At 40.0% G+C, this 21,881-nt stretch overlaps 1 protein-coding gene across 1 annotated transcript in view; it reads right to left on the bottom strand.

Moving 5' to 3' along the window:
* SPATA16 (spermatogenesis associated 16) overlaps positions 1–21,881 on the bottom strand; it is a 242,192-nt gene that overhangs the window by 15,360 nt on the left and 204,951 nt on the right. Inside the window, exons 8-9 of the mRNA XM_005675304.3 lie at positions 19,254–19,418; positions 11,939–12,022 (exon numbers count right to left, since the gene is read on the bottom strand). Coding sequence (XP_005675361.1) covers positions 11,939–12,022; positions 19,254–19,418 — 249 coding nt within the window. The remainder of the gene's footprint in view (positions 1–11,938; positions 12,023–19,253; positions 19,419–21,881) is intronic.

Below are 21,881 nucleotides of genomic sequence, written 5' to 3'. Positions count from 1 at the left end.
GACATTTTTATGACAGCCTCTTTAAAATCTTTGTCAGAATAATTATAATAGCTCTAACATCTTTATGTTAGCATCAGTTGATTGTCTTTTATCATTTAATTTGAGATCTTCCTGTTTCTTGGTATGATGCATCATCTTCAGTTGAAATCTGGACACTTAGGGTACTAATATTATGAGATCTGGATCCTATTTAAGTCTTCTGCTTAAGCTGAATTTTTCTGACCATGCTATGGCAAAAGATGGGAGGGGCATTGCCTCATTACTGACAGGTGGGGATAGAAGTTCAAGTTCTACTCTCAATCTCCATTGACTTGAGGAAGGGGTTCCTCAATACTTTTGGATAGGGATGAGCATTCAAACATTCAAGCTCCTCACTATGTTTGCACTGATAACTGTCTAGCAGTACCTCATCACTACGCCTCATGTGGCCTCCACTGACATCACATTGAGAAGGGAAACTCATGATTGTTGGGGGCTGGTGAAAATCATGACCATCTACTAGGCCTCCCTGACACCATACCTAGTAGGGATGAACATTTAGCCTCCCTGTTTGGTTTCTTTGACACCAACCTTTTAGGGTGGGAAGGCTGAGACACCTTATTATAGCCCAATGAAGGTAGAATTCTAACTCCTCACTTGGGCTTTGCTGATGTGGATGGGGGTTTGGATTTCCTTTTTTTATTTTCCCTCCTGTGGTGGTTGGCTGGAGTAGAATGATTATTTGCCTAACAGCTTTCCATCTTCAGTGGTTCAGAGGTTAAGAATCTGCCTGTAATGCAGGGCACCTGGGTTGAATCACTGGGTTGGGAAGATTCCCTGAGGGAGGATGGCAACCCACTTCAGTATTCTTATCGGGACAATCTCATGGACAGAGGAACCTGGCAGGCTATAGTCTGTGGTGTTGCAAACAGTTAGATACGACTGAGTGCTGATCACAGGCTGCCTTTTCCCTTGTCCTTTGGCTGGAGGGAGCAGGATCTTGTTGGGGTTTTTGTTTTGTTTGTTTCTGTGTTACTAGGTTTCATCATCAAGTGTGGAATGTCTGAAGCAAAAAAATAAGTAAATAAAAGAAAATCCAGTGAACTCATCACCATGTTATTGCTCAGGACTCTAGGTCATTTCTCTTTTCATTCCACCTTTCAGTGTCTTATATTTGTTTTACATATAATGTCCAAAGTTGCGCTGAATGTGAGGAATAGGGAAAAGCATGTCTCCTCCATACTCCAGTAAGTGGAAGTCCTCCATCATGGCTTTAAAAAAATGATTTCTGACCTTTATTCCTCAGGAAGATGTATTTTTATTTCTTGAATCTGTTTTCCCCATTGCTTCTAAAGATTTTTATCAGTATGATGAAGTGAATAACTGAGGCTGAAGGGGGTCTCCTCTCCATCAGAGGTATTAGGAAGTTAAAAGCTTCTCAATTATCTTTCAATTCAATAAGAAAGACTAGCTTTATCCTGTCTCTGGGTTAGGCTCTCTAATTTAGATCCAAATTTCACTTAGCCACCTCATGTTCTCTAGAATCTCTTATCCAGCAAAAAGCCATTTAAGCAGAGTACACATATGTTTTATACACACAGTTTTGATGATGCTGAGAGATACGGGTGTGTTGGTGCTTGTGGCATTTGTGTGTGTTTTAGATTATGGTCTTGTTTCTTCCTCCATATGTACACTTTAAGAAAGTTATAATAAGAATGATAAATGATCCATACCTTCCTTTAGGGCTGCATGTAAAGGCAGTTTTAATTTGCCCTTCTCCAAAAGATGAAAGGTATAATGAGTCCACTATAAATGACTGAATGAGCCACAAGTCAATTGCTCTGAACTTGTTAATCCTACTTTCAATACAGAATGGAAGATGTCCTATGGCTCATTTAGGTACTAAGTGGTGTAAGCTGAATATTTTGTTATTCTTCGGAATTACAAAGGATTGCAACTTAACCTATAAACATATTGCTGGCTGCCAAGCAAAGGAGATACTTAGGTAATTTAGAGACAGTAACTTTTAGAATGAATGGCAAACTCACTCTTCAGTTCAAATGAAACTGAGATATATGCTCCCCTCCCTTGCCCCAGAATATTTCACTGAACTTCTGAGAGATGCATTTAGAAAAGTTTTTACAGAGATAGAGATACTAGTAGGTTTGGAGTAATATGAGTATTTCCAATTTCTGTTTCAGTCACTTCCTTATATTATTAGCTCACTAATGGGACAGGCAGGGAGGGATTCCTGGAAGTGGAAGAGTAAACAATGTGCTATCCAGTCTCCAACATATGCCTCTGTGCTGTGAGGTAAGGTTTGCAGGGGTTACAGGAATATGTGCTTCTGAAATTATGTTTTCATGGAGATCCTGGTGCATTTCAAAGTGCTTAGTTAATACACCAGAAAGTGTAAGCCATAGTAGAAATACTACAGGAATGACCAAACTGCCAAGCTGTTCTCGTGGGGTTCTGCTGTTGCAGGAAGAAGGAAAATGGTGAGCTCTCAAAACAACCTAAACAGATAGGTCTATAAAGGGAGACATGGTGAAGGAGGACAATAAAAGTACCATGTTCCAGGGGCTAGTGGGTACCACGCTTCAGCTTTGGTCATGCATCTGCTGCAAAGCAGTCTGGGTAAGTCACCATCTGGTTCTGTGAGCTGTGATGTAGAATAGGATGGCTTGCAATTCTCCTATCGCCACTCACTGCTGAAAAGCAGATTCAAAGATTGTCTTCTTGGTTGTCTTACGGAATCAGGCCATGTTCTTTGTATCATTAAACGTTAGTAGCTGCATTTGGTTTAACATAAGTGTTCTAGTTAATGACTAGGAACAGAGCCTTTGACCCAAACAAACTTGATTCAAAACCCAAACACTGTCCCTTCAACGTAGGATTGTTTCCTTGTTAATTCTACAAAGCTCTTTCCCTCATTTTCCAAAGGAGAGATACTGACACCTCTCATAGGACTGTTGCAGTCATTAAATATGATAACTTCCTGAAGTGCTTCACACAGACCAAGAGATCAGTGTTCATCATTGATGGTATTTGTCATCACATTACTCATTTTTTATCACATTGTTTGTTTACCTGAAATAATTTTTTCTATAGCCTGTTTTCATTGTAATAGTTATTCAAAAGCAAACTTTAAACAGACTAACATAGTTTAAGAATTTGTTGGATATCACAGTATTTTATTAGGTATGTGAGGACCTAATCAATGGCTGATTAGTTTTGTCTAACCCTTGATAAACTCCTGGTTAAAAAGGCACAGTTTCTAGATTCATGCTCCCTAGGTGAGAGCCATGATAGATCCGACTCCTACACAGAAATGTTTCTGTTGCAGAAATTTCTTGCCAAATCATCAAAGTTTCAGAATACTTTTAGCCAACAAAGTATATGGGAGGTATTCTCAGTTTTGGAGGAAAGGCCGAATACAGGTGGAAAGTGAGTGACTAGCAAATGCAGCTATCGAAAATGTTTAACAAATTAACCACATACTTTTTCCTATAAGTCAGAGGATAAAGATTTTGTTCGATTTAAGTGGTGATTGAAATTCACCATATATCAATATTTGGAGTGTTGCACAGTGGCCAGGGGAGATGTCCAGAACTGAGGCTCTCGGCTTCCTCTGCTTGCCAGGCTAGACATGGCTTTGCTGTTTGTTTGAGGAAGGTCCTCCCTCCAGGTCTGACAGTTGCAGGGCTCAGCCTCTGACCACAGTCAGGAGGGTCTGCCAGGGCTTTGGCAAAGGCTCCTCCACTACAGTTGCCAGTTTAGACGCTTACTGGCACAGACTCATTGTCCCAGGAATTGCAATGATTTATTTATTCCAGGCACCTGGCCTCTTCAGCCCCTTGGGCCTTGCCTCCCTGCCTCCTTCCCCTCAGCATGGTCAGCAAAAGAGCGCTTGGGTTTCTGTGCATGATCTGCATTATGCCACGGACGGAACTGCTTAGCAGTGCTCAGAGCACACACCGTAAAGGAATTTGGGGATATGCTAATGAAGAAGCCCATAACCAGAAGCAGAAAAGATTCATAATCAAGTTGCAGTAAATCTGTGGAGACTCCCTAAAGAACAAGACACAGAGGAAAAGCCTGATTGCCGGAAAAACTGCTTTGCAAATGAGTGGTATGGTTGCTGAATCTTTGACAAGATGGCAGTCCTGTCAGACAGACACAATGGCAGGCCCCAACTGCGTATTAGTCAGCTCAGATGCCTGGCCAATGAATGATAGTGCCACACGTGCAGTCTCTCTCAGCAGAGTTTCTGGAAATACTCAGGTTTGAATGCTGATGTGGAAAGTAAACAAAATGCTCCGATTTGTTCTTTTCTCTCCCTTTTGGTTGGTTAACTGCCCCAGCCCATCTCACCAATTTGTGCTTTCCCCTGCATGGTCTGCCCATGTCAGCAGCCTTGCATAAAACAGAGTTGCTAAGTGATATACAATTCTATCCCCCTTTTATCTTAAAAAGCAAATGAGTGAATCAATGAATGTCATTTCTGTTTGACAGTGAGCATGATTTATAAGTTAAGATTTTGAGATAAAAAGGAACCCCCAAAGCTAAATATTTTATAATAAATTCACATGGATGCTTTAAGCTTTAAAGTTTAAAGATATCCACCTAAACTCCATTTGTTGGATTCACGAAGGATTATGATGTACTGTGTTATATTTTATTATTTGAAATTTTAAGGTAGCATTTTTTCTCATGAAAATTCATAGGATTATGATTATATGCTGAAGTAGCTCTCATTACTTTTAAAGTAACAAAGTTTTATTTCTCTTTATTTAGTCTCAAGTCAGATCTAGAGGCATATCAGAATAAGACAATATTTTATGTCATACCAGATTAAATTTTGATCTTTGCAGTGCGAAATTTAGACTTTGTAAATGAAGAGCCAATAACTTTGTCTTCTGAATTGTAGACAGTGTTGCTTAAATGTTTCTCTAAACTGAGTCTCTGGTGAGAAGAAATAAGAATGTTCCAACCCAACAGTTGGCATCTTTTTTTCTTTAAAAAGACTCCTTTTTCTACAGATTCCTTTTTCTATTTCCTTCAGGTCTAGTGCATTATGGGTCTGAGGATTCAACGCACAGTAACACAAAATCACAGACCCTGAAGTTACTAAGTATGTGAAGACACTGTATTTCTCAGTAGGCTGTGATTTGTCCAAGGTCCCACAAGTGGGGCCTGAATTCATGGTCAAGAGTTTGTGGATTGAGGCTTTGTATAGTTCTGGTTCTAGATGGAGAACTAAGGAACAGAGGAGGAGGAGCCGATACCCGTGGATTACAGAGGGAGACGAAACCAAAAATTCCTTAGTGACCTCTTTGGCTCAGATTGAAAGAACTTTATTTTGAGAACTGAAGACAGACAAACGGGACAGATTTTACTTTGATTAGGGGTCACCATAATTCCCCTTTTGACCTCATACCTGAATGCTCAGCCACACATAAAATAATGCTGGTTGGTTGGGCTTTTTCAGTTGCACAAAGCTTGGGCTTCTCTCAAGAAAAAGATTAGGCTCTAAGGTCAGATCAAATCCTGATTCCACCACTTACTGACAGTGGGATTTTAGGAAAATTGCTAAACTTCTCTGTTTACAATAAATTATGCCTTTTACCCTATGTGAAGGTTAGTGAGTTGGTGTATATAAAGTGAATAAGAGTGTTGGCTTATATTAAGAGCTCAGTAAACATCAATTCTTCTTTCATTTTGATGGTCTGAATTTCAAAAGACCCAATTTTTCAGAGCAGAGAGGGTATTTTCAATCTTAGTTCATTATCCTTATTTTACAGATGAGAAAACTGAGTCCTTGAGAAGAGACATGGATTTGAGCTAATTTGTGACAGACCCAGGTCTCTGAATGTTAGTTCAGGATATATTTTACTGTATTAGCCTCCCTGTAAATAAGCTTTTGTTCTTCTTGTGGATAGAAGATGGAATCTGACCACTTCTTATAGCCACTGAGTTCAGGGTTCAAGCCACCAGTATTCCTCTCCCGTATCACTGCAGTTACCTCCTAACTAGACTCCCTGACTCTGCCCTTGCCCTCTTCAATGTAGTCTCAATTCAGCAGCTTAAAGTAGTTTTTGTTTTTGTTTGATAAGGCATGCCATCCTCTCCTCTCTCGTTCCATCTCCTATTACCCTTGTCATTCTGCTCCAGTCACCTTGCTCTCCTTGCAGATCCTTGTACCTGGTAGGCACCCTCCAATCTCAGGGTCTCACATGTGCTGTTTCCTTTACTTGGAATGCTTCTCACCAGAGATCTGCATGGTTTACCTTTTTTTCAGATAGTCATTCAGTCATCACCTCAGTGAATCCTGCCCTGACTATTCTATCGCAGTTGCAATCATCTGCTACTCTCCATTTTCCTTTCCTGGCATGTGTTACTTGTATTCCATATTTCTTTAGAAGTTTATTGCCTACTTTTCTCTAGCAGAATGCAAATATCATGAGGGCACTGCTTTTTCATGGCTGTATCTCCAATGTCAGGAACAGTGTCTGGCCCAGACACTGATTGCAAGAATGAGCAGTGTGGTAACAGGACCTGTTATTCAAAGGGTGTATTTTCTCAGATATTTTTGTTACAGACTAAAGTTAAGCAAAGTGTGATACTCTTATTTAAAGAATCCTATTGTGGCAAGGGACTTTCCAACATGAGAAAATTTACCTCACCTTTTAAAAAAACATAATCTGCTTATTTTTGTATTTGTACAGCAAAACCAACATACATATATCTTTCTGGAGTTAATTACTGGAAAGAAAATATTCTGTAAAGCCAAACCAAAACAAGAGTCACTTTCCTAAACTCTGTAAAGAATATACAGTGTTTAGTTCTGGTGAATTGGAAAATAAACACAATTGTCACACTTTTTCTCTTTCTGGGTCCTTAGAGAAATCTCAAAGATAACAAAATATAGACAGGAGGTCAGCACTCATGAATCAGATTTCATCTTGATAGTCTTTTTATAGACCTATAACAAAGTGGAGCTCTGAAAATTGTGTTAGGTAATAGGGATTCTGACAGACCCTTTAACTCCAAGGAACTGGGAGGTGCTGCTATAATTCTGCTGCTTCAGATGAAAATTTCAAGTGTTTTCATTAGGTACAACAGCTGTTTCTATTACAGATAACAGATCTCAGAGGTGGTGATGCTGATATCAACTTCTAGTGGGCTCAGAACACAGTGTAGCTTGTACAATTAGCTTTTTTTTAATTATTTTTTTTCTGCACATGCAAATTAACTCTGTAGCAGTAAAAGGAAATTACTTACTTGCTACCGGAATCGTCTGAAAGTGTTACAATCATGCTTTGTAGCGTCACATTAACCAAATTGAAAGCCCTTGGGAAAAATTTGGCACCCTATTCCTTCCCATTCACATCTTCCTAAAGACCTCTCAGGAGCTTCCATTTAGAAAGCTGGGATTATTACCAGGGCTTTTAATTTGGAAAGATTGGCTGCTCACCAGTGAGTCTTTCTAGTTACCCGGTGGTTGGGTGGAGGGGTTCTGAGGTGTTGCAATCTCAGAGGCCTTGAACTTGACTATTCTCCTGACTCCTGCTTGCTTGCAGATATGTTTTCCAGTCTGGGGCCCCGATCCACAGCTCCACTGTTAGAGCTTATTAACTCATTCTCTCCACAAATGTACATATCACTCCACTTGGAAAAACTGCAATCTGTTTCTCCAGTCCTGTGATTCAGGGCTGGCCTATGACTGCTTTGATCGATAGAATGTGGTGACAGTTGCTATCCTAGATCTGGACTTAGTCTTTTAGAAGACTGATAGTTTTCACTTCCTTTTTCTTGAGATACTTCCTCTTGGAGCTCAGCTCTTGTGCTATTTAAAGCCTAATTCACATGAGGAGGCCATACTTAGGCACTCCAGTCAATGTCTCAGCTGACTAATATCAGATATCAACCATATGAGGGAGCCATCCTAGAGCCCAGAACATTTTAGCAATCAGGTGACTCCAGCAAAAGGCGCAGATGTCATCTGATTGAACTGCAGGAGAGATAGCAAGCAAGAACCACCTGGCTGAGTCTAGTCAACCCATAGACCTGTGGGAGATAATTTTGTTCTAAACCACTATATTTGGGATGATATTTAACACAGCAGTAGAGTAACTGCAATGAGGACAAAGTATGAAGCTGCTAGCTAAGCTCTCCTGTGAATGTGGACATCAGATCACCTGCTTAGGGTTGGGTGAAACTTTGCCTACAAAGTGCAGGCAGGTATAGACAAATGTCAGTCCCTCTTCCACCTTTTTGGCTGGAACTTCATAATTGGACAATTCCGTATCTCTTGAATTTGTAAATATATATGTTTACTGTACAAATGCAAATATTTCTTGGAGGGATACTTGTTTAAACCAGGGTACAAGGGTACAGCAAACTTTTTTTTGTGTAGGGGGCTTCCCTGATGGCTTGGATACTAAAGAGACTGTCTGCAATGCAGGAGATGCAGGTTCAATCCCTGAACCTGATCAGGGAAGCCCCATTGGGCTTAAGGGACAAAAGGCCAATAACTGGATTTCCTGGTGGCTCAGACAGTAAAGAATCTGCCTACAGTGTGAGAGACCTGGGTTTGATCCCTGGGTCAGGAAGATCTCCTGAAGAAGTGAATGGCAACCCACTCTAGTATTCTTGCCTGGAGAATACCATGGACAGAGGAGCCTGGCGGGCTACAGTCCATGGGACTGCAAAGAGTCAGACACAAATTGAGTGACTAACACTTTCACTTCACTTTTCAGATAGCAAATATTTTAGGCTTTGTGAGCTATATGGTCTTCATGGCAACTATTCAACTTGGCCAAGGTGACATACATAATACTTAAATGAATGGCATGGCTATGTGTAGTAAACTCTATTTACAAAAATAAGTACATGGTTGGTTTTGGACCTATGGGCTTTAGTTTGCTACCCTCTGTGCTAACAATTCTTTCTGCAGTAAGCACAAATATTTAATTATATTGCTTGGCTCCCATGAGCCTTAGGTTTGGTTTACTTCTAGCTTTGGTTTGCCCTATCATCCCTTCTTAGTCTCCTTTGTAGAGTTTTCCTCCTAAATTTGAAATGTGCTCCTCAAAGCTGTTTTCTCATTGTTTGCTCTTTCTCTGCCATGCCACTCACTCAAGTGATTTCAGTTATCACCACTTTGCCAATGATTTAGAAATCTCTATCTCTATTCAGAACTCCAGACTCCTGTATTTCATCTTGGATATCTTGCCCTAGTTTCAATACCCTAACTTCAATGCACTTTTGTGCCAGTGACCCCATGGACTGTAGCCCACCAGTCTCCTCTGTCCATGGAATTCTCCAGGCAGGAATACTAGAGTGGGTAGTCATTCCATTCTCCAGGGTATCTTCCTGACCCAGGGATCAAACTCAGGTCTCTCACACTGTAGGCAGATTCTTTACTGTCTGAGCCACCAGGGAAATCCAGTTATTGGCCTTTTGTCCCTTAACCCCAATGGGGCTTCCCTGATTGCTCACTTGGTAAAGAATCCACCTGCAATGCAGGAGACTCTGGTTCAATTCCGGAGTTGGGAAGATCCCCTGGAGAAGGGAAAGGCTACCCACTCCAGTATTCTGGCCTGGAGAATTCCATGGACTGGATAGTTCATGGGATCACAAGTCAGACACGACTGAGTGACTTTCACTTTCGCTCTTTGATGCTGGGGCTGGAACTCTGTAAACTCCATTTCTGTTTTGCTCTCTTTTTGTCTCCATCAACAGGGGGCGATAGAGGGGCACTGTAAAATCAAGGGAGAAAGGAGGGACTTGCTGTTCTCATTTATTTACTGCGGACTTCCGGTCTGCTTGGGGTTCCTGTGAGCATCTATTCAGTAAAGGTTCTTTGCTCTAGAAATATAAATTCTTTTCTGTAGTGGCTGTGAAATCTAGTTTTTCCAAAAGTTGCCAAATAACCTCCTTTAAAACTGCTTTCCTTCCCTCCCCATCAGCAGCAGTGGGTTAGTGCTCCCTCCTCAGAAGTCTTTCACGACCCCTCCTCCAAGCTCCGGGACACTGGCACCAGCTAAACAGCACCTCCTAGTAGGAGATCTGAGTTGTGGCCCAGTCGGGTCCCAACTCTGAGTTTCAATAATTGCAATCTCTTCCCTTTGATTCTCCAGCCCTTAAGGGATAGTAGCTGTTTCTTTTAATGGTTCCATTGTGATAAACTGTTTTCCTTTTCAGTTACCTAAATTTTCATACCCAGTTAACCACCCTGTATATTAACTTCCCTTTCAAATGCCTGGTATGCTTTCTGTGGACACTGAAAGTGTTTATGTTCTCAGCCCAAAGCTGCTGCTTTGAAGTGTTTCCTTCCTTCCTTTGCACCAGCAAACCTCTCCCTATTCCCCACTTGGTGGCTTAAGCCCAAAGTCTGAGCATTGTTCTAACTTTTTCTGTCCTCTAAACTCCCATATGCAATCAGGAAATAAAGCCTGTGGATTTGCTTCCTGAATATTTCTTATATCTGTCTGCTTCTTTCCATCTCTGTGCCCACCAAAGTAGATCATGCTACCACCTTATAACTGACCTCCCCAGATTTCTGTAGCCTCAGTTTGTTATCCCACTACAGCGCTAGAAATGTCTCAAAAATATTTACCACATAAATACTTGCTGAAACATTCTAAATCCTGAACATAATTTATAAGACCTGTGATTTGATTTCTCCTGCCTTTGCACTTCATTTTAAAACATGTTCCTTGTTGCTTTGTCAATTTCACCATGCTTTCTTAGCATTCTTGGTACAAGCTTTTCCCTCTGTGTAAAAATCTCCCGTTTCATCTAGATAGCTACTACTATCTTTTGAATGTTTTATAAATATTGCTTTTTCAGAGATGGATTTTCTGACCTCTCAGACCAGATTATATTCCTCTATTTGTTCCCATAGTCACTGAACATCCACTTTTAAAATATAATATTTATAAATGTCTAAGTAGCTGCTTCTTTCCTAGGTGGTAGGGCCCATATAGGTAGGGGCTGTGTTTGTCTTGCCCAGCAAAAGGTCCATAACGCAGGCATAGTAGATATTCAACAAATATTAGATGAGTTCTGTTGATTTCTGTTATATACATTCACCCTAGGTTCTCTGAATTGATTACAGAAGAGGCACATTTCTGCAAATGCATCAAAATCCCTCATGGCTGACTTTACCTCTTAAATGGAACAGTGTTTTCTTCTCACGTCTCCTGATACCAGTTTTCCCTCTGCGGGTTCTTACCATGATTGGAAGAGACTGCGTGGGGAGTACATTGATTGGAATTTATCACTTTCATCTGGACTGTAAACCAACACTGCTCCTTCCTACACTGTCAGAAGGTCTTGTGGTATCACACAAGTCTCCTGAGTACCTGGGGCCAGGTGCATCTCAGGGCTTGTTTTGTGTAACTCAGTTAACCAATGAAGAGATGTTCTCCGACTTCTAACAACCAGTATGTCATTTCTTCACCCCAAACATCAATGTGCTAGTTTTCTTCTAGTTCCCTGAAATGTAGCCATTATTCCTTAAGTGCCAATTACAGGAGAAAGGGTTGGGGAGCAAATTGAAACATTGATGAAGGGGCTTTAAATATATATAATAACCAATAATGAAGGAGCAGATAATGAAAATATAACATGAAAACGAGCATGATAAGAGACCCCAAAAGTACAGGACCACAGTCAGAAATGCAGCAGACCTGAAGGACCAAATTAAATAAATGTCCACATTTCATCTTGGTTATACTTCCGGAGACAGCTGCATTTGTTTTAAAAAGAGAACCATGTGGTGGATTCGTGTCAATGTATGGCAAAACCAGTACCGTATTGTAAATTAAAAAAAAAAAAAAAGAAAAGCCAAGGAACTTCCTTTTCTTTTCATCTTTAAACAGAGTTGACCCCAAATGGATATTTTCTTTGAGAATAACATATCTTCTTTTCCTTCAGCTGAAAGTGTTACCTTTTGAATTGTATTCCACACACGTTCTTCATCGTTTCTTCTTCCTTCAAGGGTGTCCATGGCGTCTGCCATTAGTGACTGCAGCTGTGGCACCAAGATAAAAATTATCAGTGTGGAATTCACACAGAAATAACTTCTCTAAATACACAGATTAAAACCTAATTAAAAAATCATTTGTACGCTGATGATTTTATTACTCATCTTTCCGACAACGAACACTGCCACCTCATTGCTGCTTCAGTCATTACCAAGTATTATTGCAGATATAAAATACTGAAACAATGGAAAGATTCTTCTTGAAAATTTGTAGAAAACATATAGGTTTTAATGCAGTGGGTGTTGATGTTTTTATGAAAACAGATTTGGGTTGTAAAGAATGAAGGCAGTAGTTAATTCTCTTGGGAAATGGCTTGTAGTACATGAACGCGTTTTAGTGTTTTCTCCTGAGGCTAATGTATCATAATCCTAGGCATCATGCAAAAACTCACCAGAGGACCATACTAGAATTGTATTGTTTCATTACCTCTTAAAGGATCTAGCCCATCGAAGTTCTTTTACTATTCTTTTCTAAAATTTCAAAATAACCAAGATTTCTCTTTAGGTTCCATTTCAGAGGCGAGTTTTAAAATTCCACCCTTTGCCCCAAACTGCCATATTCCAATTTAAAATAATTCAACACACACACTGGGGCTTTCCAGGTGGCTCACTGGTAAAGAATCTGCCTGCCAAGCAGGAGACATGGGTTCAATCTCTGTGCTGGGAAGATCCCTTGGATAAGGAAATGGTGACCCACTCTGGTATTCTTGCCTGGGAAATCTCATGGACAGAGAGGCCTGGCGGGCTATAGTTCATGGGGTCGCAAAGAAGTGGACACGACTGAGCCACTAAACAGCAACAGCTGCACACAGATGATATATGTGCCTGCAAAGTAATGAGGCCACATTAAGTCATGTGACATTCGAAGCTGGAAAAAAAAAGTTCTCTAAAGAACAAATGCCAGTTCAGTTCACTGTGGTGTCAAACAGTATGATAATCTTAGATAATCTTTCTGTTCTTTAGATATTTTAGGTAGGGAGTTGAGTCACTCAGAACTCTTCTACTGAGTAGTCACTGTTTGTGCAGCATCACAAAAGGGATTTCAAGGATATATTATCTAGGTTAACCCATGCTTGGAACTTGGAAAGTAAAATCTATTAAGATGATGAAATCTTGAAAGATACATGATTTTTAAAAATATTTGGTTTGCACATATACATCCCTTTACATTTACTTTTTTTTCCTAGTAGGTATATAAATTATGAAAATGTCCCATGAAATCTTATTTTTCAAGGTTTCAGGTAGTAGAGTATTGCATAGATATGTTAGTTAGGGATGTCAGTAATGCTAGTTTCTTGCTCTTTTTGTATATTTAAAAATATAAGAATTTTCAGAAAAAAGAAAGCTGCAGATGTGTGGTTAAGAAGACCTAAGTGCAGAAAACTCCCCTGTATTTTTCATTTAAATCTTGAGTGTGCTTTTCAGGAAGACAGGATCAACATTGTGCCAGCTTCTTAAATTAACATTTTCTTTGCTTTCTCTTATCTCAGAGGAGCATTAATCATCTAAAATTGGCTATAATATGCACTTTGAAAGCTCCACAGTTGCTATACTCCTGAATGCCTTATGAATGGTAGGATAAACAGTTAGCCTTTTAGAAGGCATTCTGTGTATAAAACCATACAGATTTAGAAAGTATTATTTCCAGTTGTGACTTAATAATTATCTGACTAATAGACTTTATGTCCCTCATAGTTTTAATGTTTGGTATGCAGAATTTTATTATTTGGCTACTCCAACAGTTTTAAATGGTTACTTTGAATATCAATATTTATTTAATATGCTTTTGCAGATCCAGATGAACATTATAAATGTTGGCAGTTCATTTCTTGATTAATTTGTTACAACTTTCAAAGCTCAAAGAGGGAGGATTCCTTTAGATATCTGAAAATTACAGGTGATAATTTTGGGTTGTTCTTATCCTTGCTATGTGAATTCGGTCAGGTCTGTAATTAGTTTTCACTACCTTCAATTAGAGGCTTAGAGTAAAGAGCCCTTTCCAACAACACATCAGCCTTACATGGAATAAATTTTACCTTTCTCTGAATGGCCAGCACACTGATTAGTAATTGTTTTCCAAATGAGGTGCTATAGTTTCTAATATTATGGTTATAATACACATGTCTACTTGAAGATTTTTTTCTGTGTGGTATTTCTCCAACTACGTTTTAGAAATTTTGTTTCTTTTTAATTGAAGGATACTTACTTTATAGTACTGCAGTGGTTTCTACCAAAAACCAGTAGAAACAGCCATAGGCTTACCCATGTCCCCTCCTACTTGAGTATCCCTCCCTCCTCTCTCCCCATCCTGCCCATCCAAGTTATTAACAAGCCCTGGTTTGAGTTCCCTGAGTCATATAGCAAATTGCCAATGGCTATCTATTTTATATACGGTAATGTATGTTTCCATGTTACTCTCTCCCTCTCTCCATACGTTCCACCCACTCCTTCTTCCTTTCCCAGCCATGTCCATAATTCTGTTCTCAATGTCTGTGTCTCCTTTACTGCTCTGCAGATAGGTTCATCAGTACCATCTTTCTAGATTCCATATGAATATGTACATTCAGTTCAGTTCAGTCGCTCAGTCGTGTCTGATTTTTGTGACCCCATGAATCACAGCACGCCCGGCCTCCCTGTCCATCACCAACACCCAGAGTTCACTCAAACTCACGTCCATTGAGTCGGTGATGCCATCCAGCCATCTCATCCTCTGTTGTCCCCTTTTCCCCCTGCCCCCAATCCCTCCCAGCATCAGAGTCTTTTCCAATGAGTCAACTCTTTGCATGAGGTGGCCAAAGTACTGGAGTTTCAGCTTTAGCATCAGTCCTTCCAAAGAAATCCCAGGACTGATCTCCTTTAGGATGGACTGGTTGGATCTCCTTGCAGTCCAAGGGACTCTCAAGAGTCTTCTCCAACACCACACTTCAAAAGCATCAATTCTTCAGCTCTCAGCTTTCTTCACAGTCCAACTCTCACATTGATGCGTAACTACTGGAAAAACCATAGCCTTGACTAGACAGACCTTTGTTGGCAAAATAATGTCTCTGCTCTTTAATATGCTATCTAGGTTGGTCATAACTTGCTTTCCAAGGAGTAAGCGTCTTTTAATTTCATGGCTGCAGTCACCATCTGCAGTGATTTTGGAGCCCCCCCAGTAAAGTCTGACACTGTTTCCACTGTTTTCCCATCTATTTCCCATGAAGTGATGGGACCAGATGCCATGATCTTTGTTTTCTGAATGTTGAGCTTTAAGCCAACTTTTTCACTCTCCACTTTCACTTTCATCAAGAGGCTTTTTATTTCCTCTTTACTTTCTGCCATAAGGGTGGTGTCATCTACATATTTGAGGTTATTGATATTTCTCCTGGCAATCTTGATACCAGCTTGTGCTTCTTCCAGCGTTTCTCATGATGTACTCTGCATGGAAGTTAAATAAGCAGGGTGACAATATACAGCCTTGCTGCTGCTGCTAAGTCGCTTCAGTCATGTCCAACTCTGTGCAACCCCATAGCCGGCTGCCCACCGGGCTCCCCCATCCCTGGGATTCTCCAGGCAAGAATACTGGAGTGGGTTGCCATTTCCTTCTCCAATGCATGAAAGTGAAAAGTGAAAGTGAAGTAGCTCAGTTGTGTCCGACTCGTTGTGACCCCATGGACTGCAGCCAACCAGGCTCCTCCATCCATTGGATTTTCCAGGCAAGAGTACTGGGGTGGGGTGCCATTGCCTTCCCCGATACAGCCTTGATGTACATGATAATTGTTTTTCTCTTTCTGACTTACTTCACTCTGCGTAATAGGCTCTAGGTCCATCCACCTCATTAGGACTGACTCAAATGTGTTTCTTTTTATGATTGAATAATATTCCATTTTATATATATACCATAACTTCTTTATCCATTCCTCTGATGATAGCCATCTAGATTGCTTCCATGTCCTAGCTTTTGGAAATAGAGCGGCAGTGAACATTGGGTTACATATGTCTTTTTCAATTTGATTTCCTGAGGGTATATGCCTAGAAGTAGGATTGCTGGGACATATAAGAATGCTCAAACTACCGCACAATTGCACTCATCTCACGTGCTAGTAAAGTAATGCTCAAAATTCTCCAAGCCAGGCTTCAGCAATATGTGAACCGTGAACTTCCTGATGTTCAAGCTGGTTTTAGAAAAGGCAGAGGAACCAGAGAGATCAAATTGCCAACATCCGCTGGATCATGGAAAAAGCAAGAGAGTTCCAGAAAAACATTTATTTCTGCTTTATTGACTATGCCTAAGCCTTTGACTGTGTGGATCACAATAAACTGTGGAAAATTCTGAAAGAGATGGGAATACCAGACCACCTGACCTGCCTCTTGAGATATCTGTATGCAGGTCACGAAGCAACAGTTAGAACTGGACATGGAACAACAGACTGGTTCCAAATAGGAAAAGGAGTATGTCAAGGCTGTATATTGTCACTCTGCTTATTTAACTTCTAGGCAGAGTACATCATGAGAAACGCTGGACTGGAAGAAACACAAGATGGAATCAAGATTGCCGGGAGAAATATCAATAATCTCAGATATGCAGATGACACCACCCTTATGGCAGAAAGTGAAGAGGAACTCAAAAGCCTCTTGATGAAAGTGAAAGAGGAGAGTGAAAAAGTTGGCTTAAAGTTCAACATTCAGAAAACGAAGATCATGGCATCCAGTCCCATCACTCCATGCCAAATAGATGGGGAAACAGTGGAAACAGTGTCAGAGTTTATTTTTGGGGGCTCCAACATCACTGCAGATGGTGATTGCAGCCATGAAATTAAAAGACGCTTACTCCTTGGAAGAAAAGTTATGACCAACCTAGATAGCATATTCAAAAGCAGAGACATTACTTTGCCAACTAAGGTCCATCTAGTCAAGGCTATGGTTTTTCCTATGGTCATGTATGGATGTGAGAGTTGGACTGTGAAGAAGGCTGAGTGCTGAAAAATTGATGCTTTTGAAATGTGGTGTTGGAGAAGACTCTTGAGAGTCCCTTGCACTGCAAAGAGATCCAACCAGTCCAGATCCAATTCTGAAGGAGATCAACCCTGGGATTTTTTGGAAGGAATGATGCTAAAGCTGAAACTTCATTACTTTGGCCACCTCATGCGAAGAGTTGACTCACTGGAAAAGACTTTGATGCTGGGAGGGATTGGGGGCAGGAGAAGAAGGGGTCGACCGAGGATGGGATGGCTGGATGGCATCACTGACTCGATGTATGCAAGTCTGAGTGAACTCCGAGAGTTGGTGATGGACAGGGAGGCTTGGTGTGCTGCGATTCAGGGGGTTGCAAAGTGTCGGACACGACTGAGCAACTGAGCTGAACTGAACTAATGGTGGTTTTATTCCTAGTTTTCTAAGGAATGTCCACACTGTTATCCATAGTGGCTGTATCAATTTGCATTCCCACCAACAGTGCAAGAGGGTTTCCTTTACTCCACACCCTTCCCTGTATTTATTGTTTGTAGATTTTTTGATGATGGCCTTTCTGACTAATGTGAGGTGACTCCTCATTGTAGTTTTGATTTATATTTCTCTAATAGTGAGCGATGTTGAGCATCTTTTCATGTGTTTATTAGCCATCTGTATTTCTTCTTTGGAGAAATATCTGTTTAGATCTTTAGCTCATTTTTTTGATTGGATTGTTTGTTTTTCTGATATTGAGTTGTATGAGCTCCTTGTATATTTTGAAGTTAATCTTTCATCAGTTGTTTCATTTGCTATTATTTTCTCCCATTCTGAGGGTTGTCTTTTCACCTTGTTTATAGTTTCCTTTGCTGCGCAAAAGCTTTTAAGTTTAATTTGGTCCCACTTGTTTATTTTTGTTTTTATTTCCATTTCCACCTCTAGCAGGTGGGTAATAGAGGATCTTGCTGTGACTTATGTCATAGAGTGTTCTGCCTATGTTTTTCTCTAGGAGCTTTATAGTTTCTGGTCTTACATTTACGCCTTTAATCCATTTTGAGTTTATCTTTGTGTAGGGTGTTAGGAAGTGTTCTAGTTTCATTCTTTACATGTAGCTGTCCAATTTTTCCAGTAGTACTTATTGAAGAGACCATCTTTGCCCCATTGTATATTCTTGCCTCCTTTGTCAAAACAAGGTATGCATAGGTGCATGGCTTTATCTCTGAGCTTTCTATGCTGTTCCATTGTTCTATTTATTTCTGTTTTTGTGCCAGTACCATACTGTCTTGATGACTATAGCTTTGTAGTATAGTCTAAAGTTAGGAAGGTTGATTCCTCCAACTCCATTCTTCTTTCTCAAGATTGCTTTGGCTATTTGGGGTCTTTTGTATTTCTATATGAATTGTGAGATTTTTTTGTGGTAGTTCTGTGAAAAATGCCATTGGTAATTTGATAGGGATTTCATTGAATGTGTAGATTACATTTGGCAGTATAGTCATTTTCACAATATTGATTCCTCCAGCTCAGGAACATGGGATATCTCACCATCTGTTTATGTTGTCTTTGATTTCTTTCATCAGTGTCTTACAATTTTCTGTATAAAACTCTTTTGTCTTCTGTATAAAACTCTAGGTAGCAGAGTAGTTATTCCTAGGTATTCCAATTAGTTTTTGACAGGCTTTGTGTTTTCTAAATTAACTGGTCAGTTCAGTAAAAAAAAAAAACAAAAACAAAAACACCCCACCATTTGACTACATTTCCCCTCAAATAAGACAACTCCCTTAATGTGTGTGTGTGTGTGTGTGTGTGTGTGTGCGTGCGTGCGTGCGTGTTGGTACTGCAAACATATATGTGACACTCAAAGTGAATAAGAAAACTCTAAAGATAATTTTGTAGAGTCAGTCCTCTATCCAGCAATTACTTTTTTTTCCTCTTACTTTTCCATCAAAGAGAATCATATATTAACATGTCTTGGAATGAAAAAACAAAAAATTTATTAAAATTTCACTTTACTTGAAACAAAAAATCCTGACTCAGAATATGAATAATCACCCCTTTTCTGTATTTTCATACATTACAAAAGTCTTGCTATAAAATAAAGGGAAGCTAGCTAGTCAGGGTGAGCAAATGAAACACACACATACACCTTTCTATAATTTCTAGTTTCTTCATTAGAATGCTTCATGAGAGTTGGAGAGTTTGCCCTTGGACTGCCATTTATTGTTACATTCTTTTTCAGACCATATCACTCTTCTGTCGGTTCAGGGCTTGTGAACAAAGAAAAACAGATGCTTACTAATTCCGCCTCCTGTTGACTGATGTCCTGTAGATAGGGAATGGTTGCTAGCTCGGCCATTGCTTGATTGATCACCTGGGACTGTTCCTTTACTCTCTGCAGCCGGCTGAGAAGGCTGGCATATTGCAACTTCTCCATCACACCTGAGCACGCACGAAAACTCCCCTAGTCTCCCAGGAGAGAAGGAAATGGTTTAGAACAAAAACACAGAAATAACCTCTCCCTGAGGAATAACGTCAGGGCTCATTGTAATATATTTAGTGCCTCGGAATTAATGGCATCTAGTGCAAATAAATATTTTCTTCTGTTATTTTAGAGGATTGTCTGTACCCTTCCTTCAAATAGACAAATGTATAAAGAGAACACTTTGCAGGACTGTTGATAAGGGTTTAGAGATGGCCCTGCCTAAGGAAGCCAGGATGAGGGGGAAAAAGAGGGATTAAATTGAACGTGAACTCTGCTCTTGCAGTGGGAATCCCACAGAGCTGTGTCCATTTAAAAGGGGGTGACTTTGTCTATGTCACCAATGCATGATAAGAATTAATAGTTGCCCACTATTTGGTTTATATGAAGGATGATATCTTATACAAGTTGAATCCTGAAAAATATTATGCAAGTGGAATCTGTCCTACCCTGGTGACTTACATTAAATCTCCAGCTCTGATTTTGTCTTTAGTTCTTATTGGATGGCCATGGACTCTGGCTTCTCTCCTTGTGGTAGTGTAGTGTTTATTCTGACTCCTAGGACCATTCGAGCAATTGCAATCCATTTTGAAATAGAATAAGGTGCACTTGTAAGGACCACCAACTCCCGTGAATATACTGGTATTTGAGACTTTCTTAAAACTGGGCACACATAATTAAAGCAGCCCACCTCTGTGTTTGCTACTGCCATCCATAAAAGAGGATGTTTTACCTTCTCTAAGAAGTTTATTCAAATTGTACTACTTGATGGAGACATAGTTTATCATAAAATTCTCACATTTTTTATGTAGAAAGAAGTATGGGCTTCCTTGGTGGCTCAGATAGTAAGGAATCTGCCTGCAATGCAGGAAACCTGGGTTCAATTCCTGGGTTGGGAAGATCCCCTGGAGAAGGGAATGGCAACCCCCTCCAGTATTCTTCTCTGGAGAATCCATGGATAGAGGAGCCTGGCAGGCTATGGTCCATGGGGTCTCATAGTATCAGACATGATTGAGTGACTAACACTTTCACTTTCACGTCTGACATAAGGGGGTATATAAGGGTTAGAAAAAAGTCTTGGGTTCACAATCTTGTGATATGTGGCCCCGGAAATAGGAATTTTAGCAAAGTGCCCTCCTGAGTATTCAGATAACCTCAAACAGAAATTGGAGAACAAACCGTAAAACTTAGTATCTGCACATGGACTATTTTAATCTGTGCATGCTCAGAAAGCCAGATACCCCCCCCCCCCCCAACCCAGAAATTAGAGAAAGCAGACATGACTTTTTCTTCTTAAAATAGAATTTCTTTTAAGGAGAAAAATTATTAGAAACCAGTATTACTAAAGAACATCGAAATTTTAACTTGAATTTGGAAGGCAGTCCTTTCTGAAATGTCATACACATCTTGATTGACACCAACCTCTCTGGCACTTTCTTAGAATCTTGGTAATATAGCAAAGTTGAGCACCATTGCCTTGTATTTGCTGTATTTCTCCCTTACAGCTATCTCGGCCATTTTACTAATGTCTGTCAATCCCCACTAATTTGCTATTTCCGATTAATCATTTATCTGAAAACCTATAAACCTATGGGAGCAATGATTGCAAATTGTGGATTTGAGATCCTTTCTTAGAATCGACGAAATAGCCAGCCTACCCATTGAGTTTAAACATGTAGCTAAACAATGGGATACTGTCAAACAGAGGAAAGTGAGTTGCAGGAGACACAGTTTTCTTTCTGAAGAAAAATTGCTTTCTTTGTCCTTCTTTAAAATAAACAATAAGGCTGGTTGTAGGAAAGTGGTGTAGTGACTCAACTCCAAAGAACAGAAACAACTACGGCCTGCTCAGGAACATAATCTATCAGTGTAATTTTCCAAAACATCAGGAAAATAAAAATAGTGGAAGGCAATGGTGCTTTGTTAGCTTGATTGTTGGATACATAACAAAACAGGAAGTGCTCCTTACCAGTAGGATGCTAGAGAAAGAATATAGTTGAAGGCTAATAGCCCTCCCCCACTTCCCCTTTGCCCACCCCGGACCAATTGCAGCTTTGGTTATTAGGAAACGATAGATTAATATTTTACCTCTACAAGTTTGGGACTTTTGAGCAATAAAATGAAGCAAAAATAAAAATGAATAGATGCCAGCAGGAATGCTTTAATGCTGTTGCTTTAAGAAAATAAAGGAAACAATGAAAAATGAAGGAATTAGCTCACCAGGGCTAAATCTAAAGGGAAGTAGCCCTCCCAGTGAGACTTTAGGAGTGATCAAAAGATGCTTAGCTCCTGGCGAGGGTATAATAAAGTGGCCAAGACTGAAGCTAAAACTGCACCTAGCTACAATGAAGTTTAGGTAAATAGCAAGTTCAAATGAACGCTTCCTCCAGATACTTGTCTAGATTTAATAGCAGGTATGGATAAATGTTTGGAAGATAAGTGGCA

Source organism: Capra hircus, chromosome 1 (genome assembly GCF_001704415.2).
Source record: "Capra hircus breed San Clemente chromosome 1, ASM170441v1, whole genome shotgun sequence".
NCBI lineage: Eukaryota > Metazoa > Chordata > Mammalia > Artiodactyla > Bovidae > Capra > Capra hircus.
Note: the sequence above shows the minus strand (reverse complement) of the source record. Positions and strands in the feature narration are given on the sequence as shown.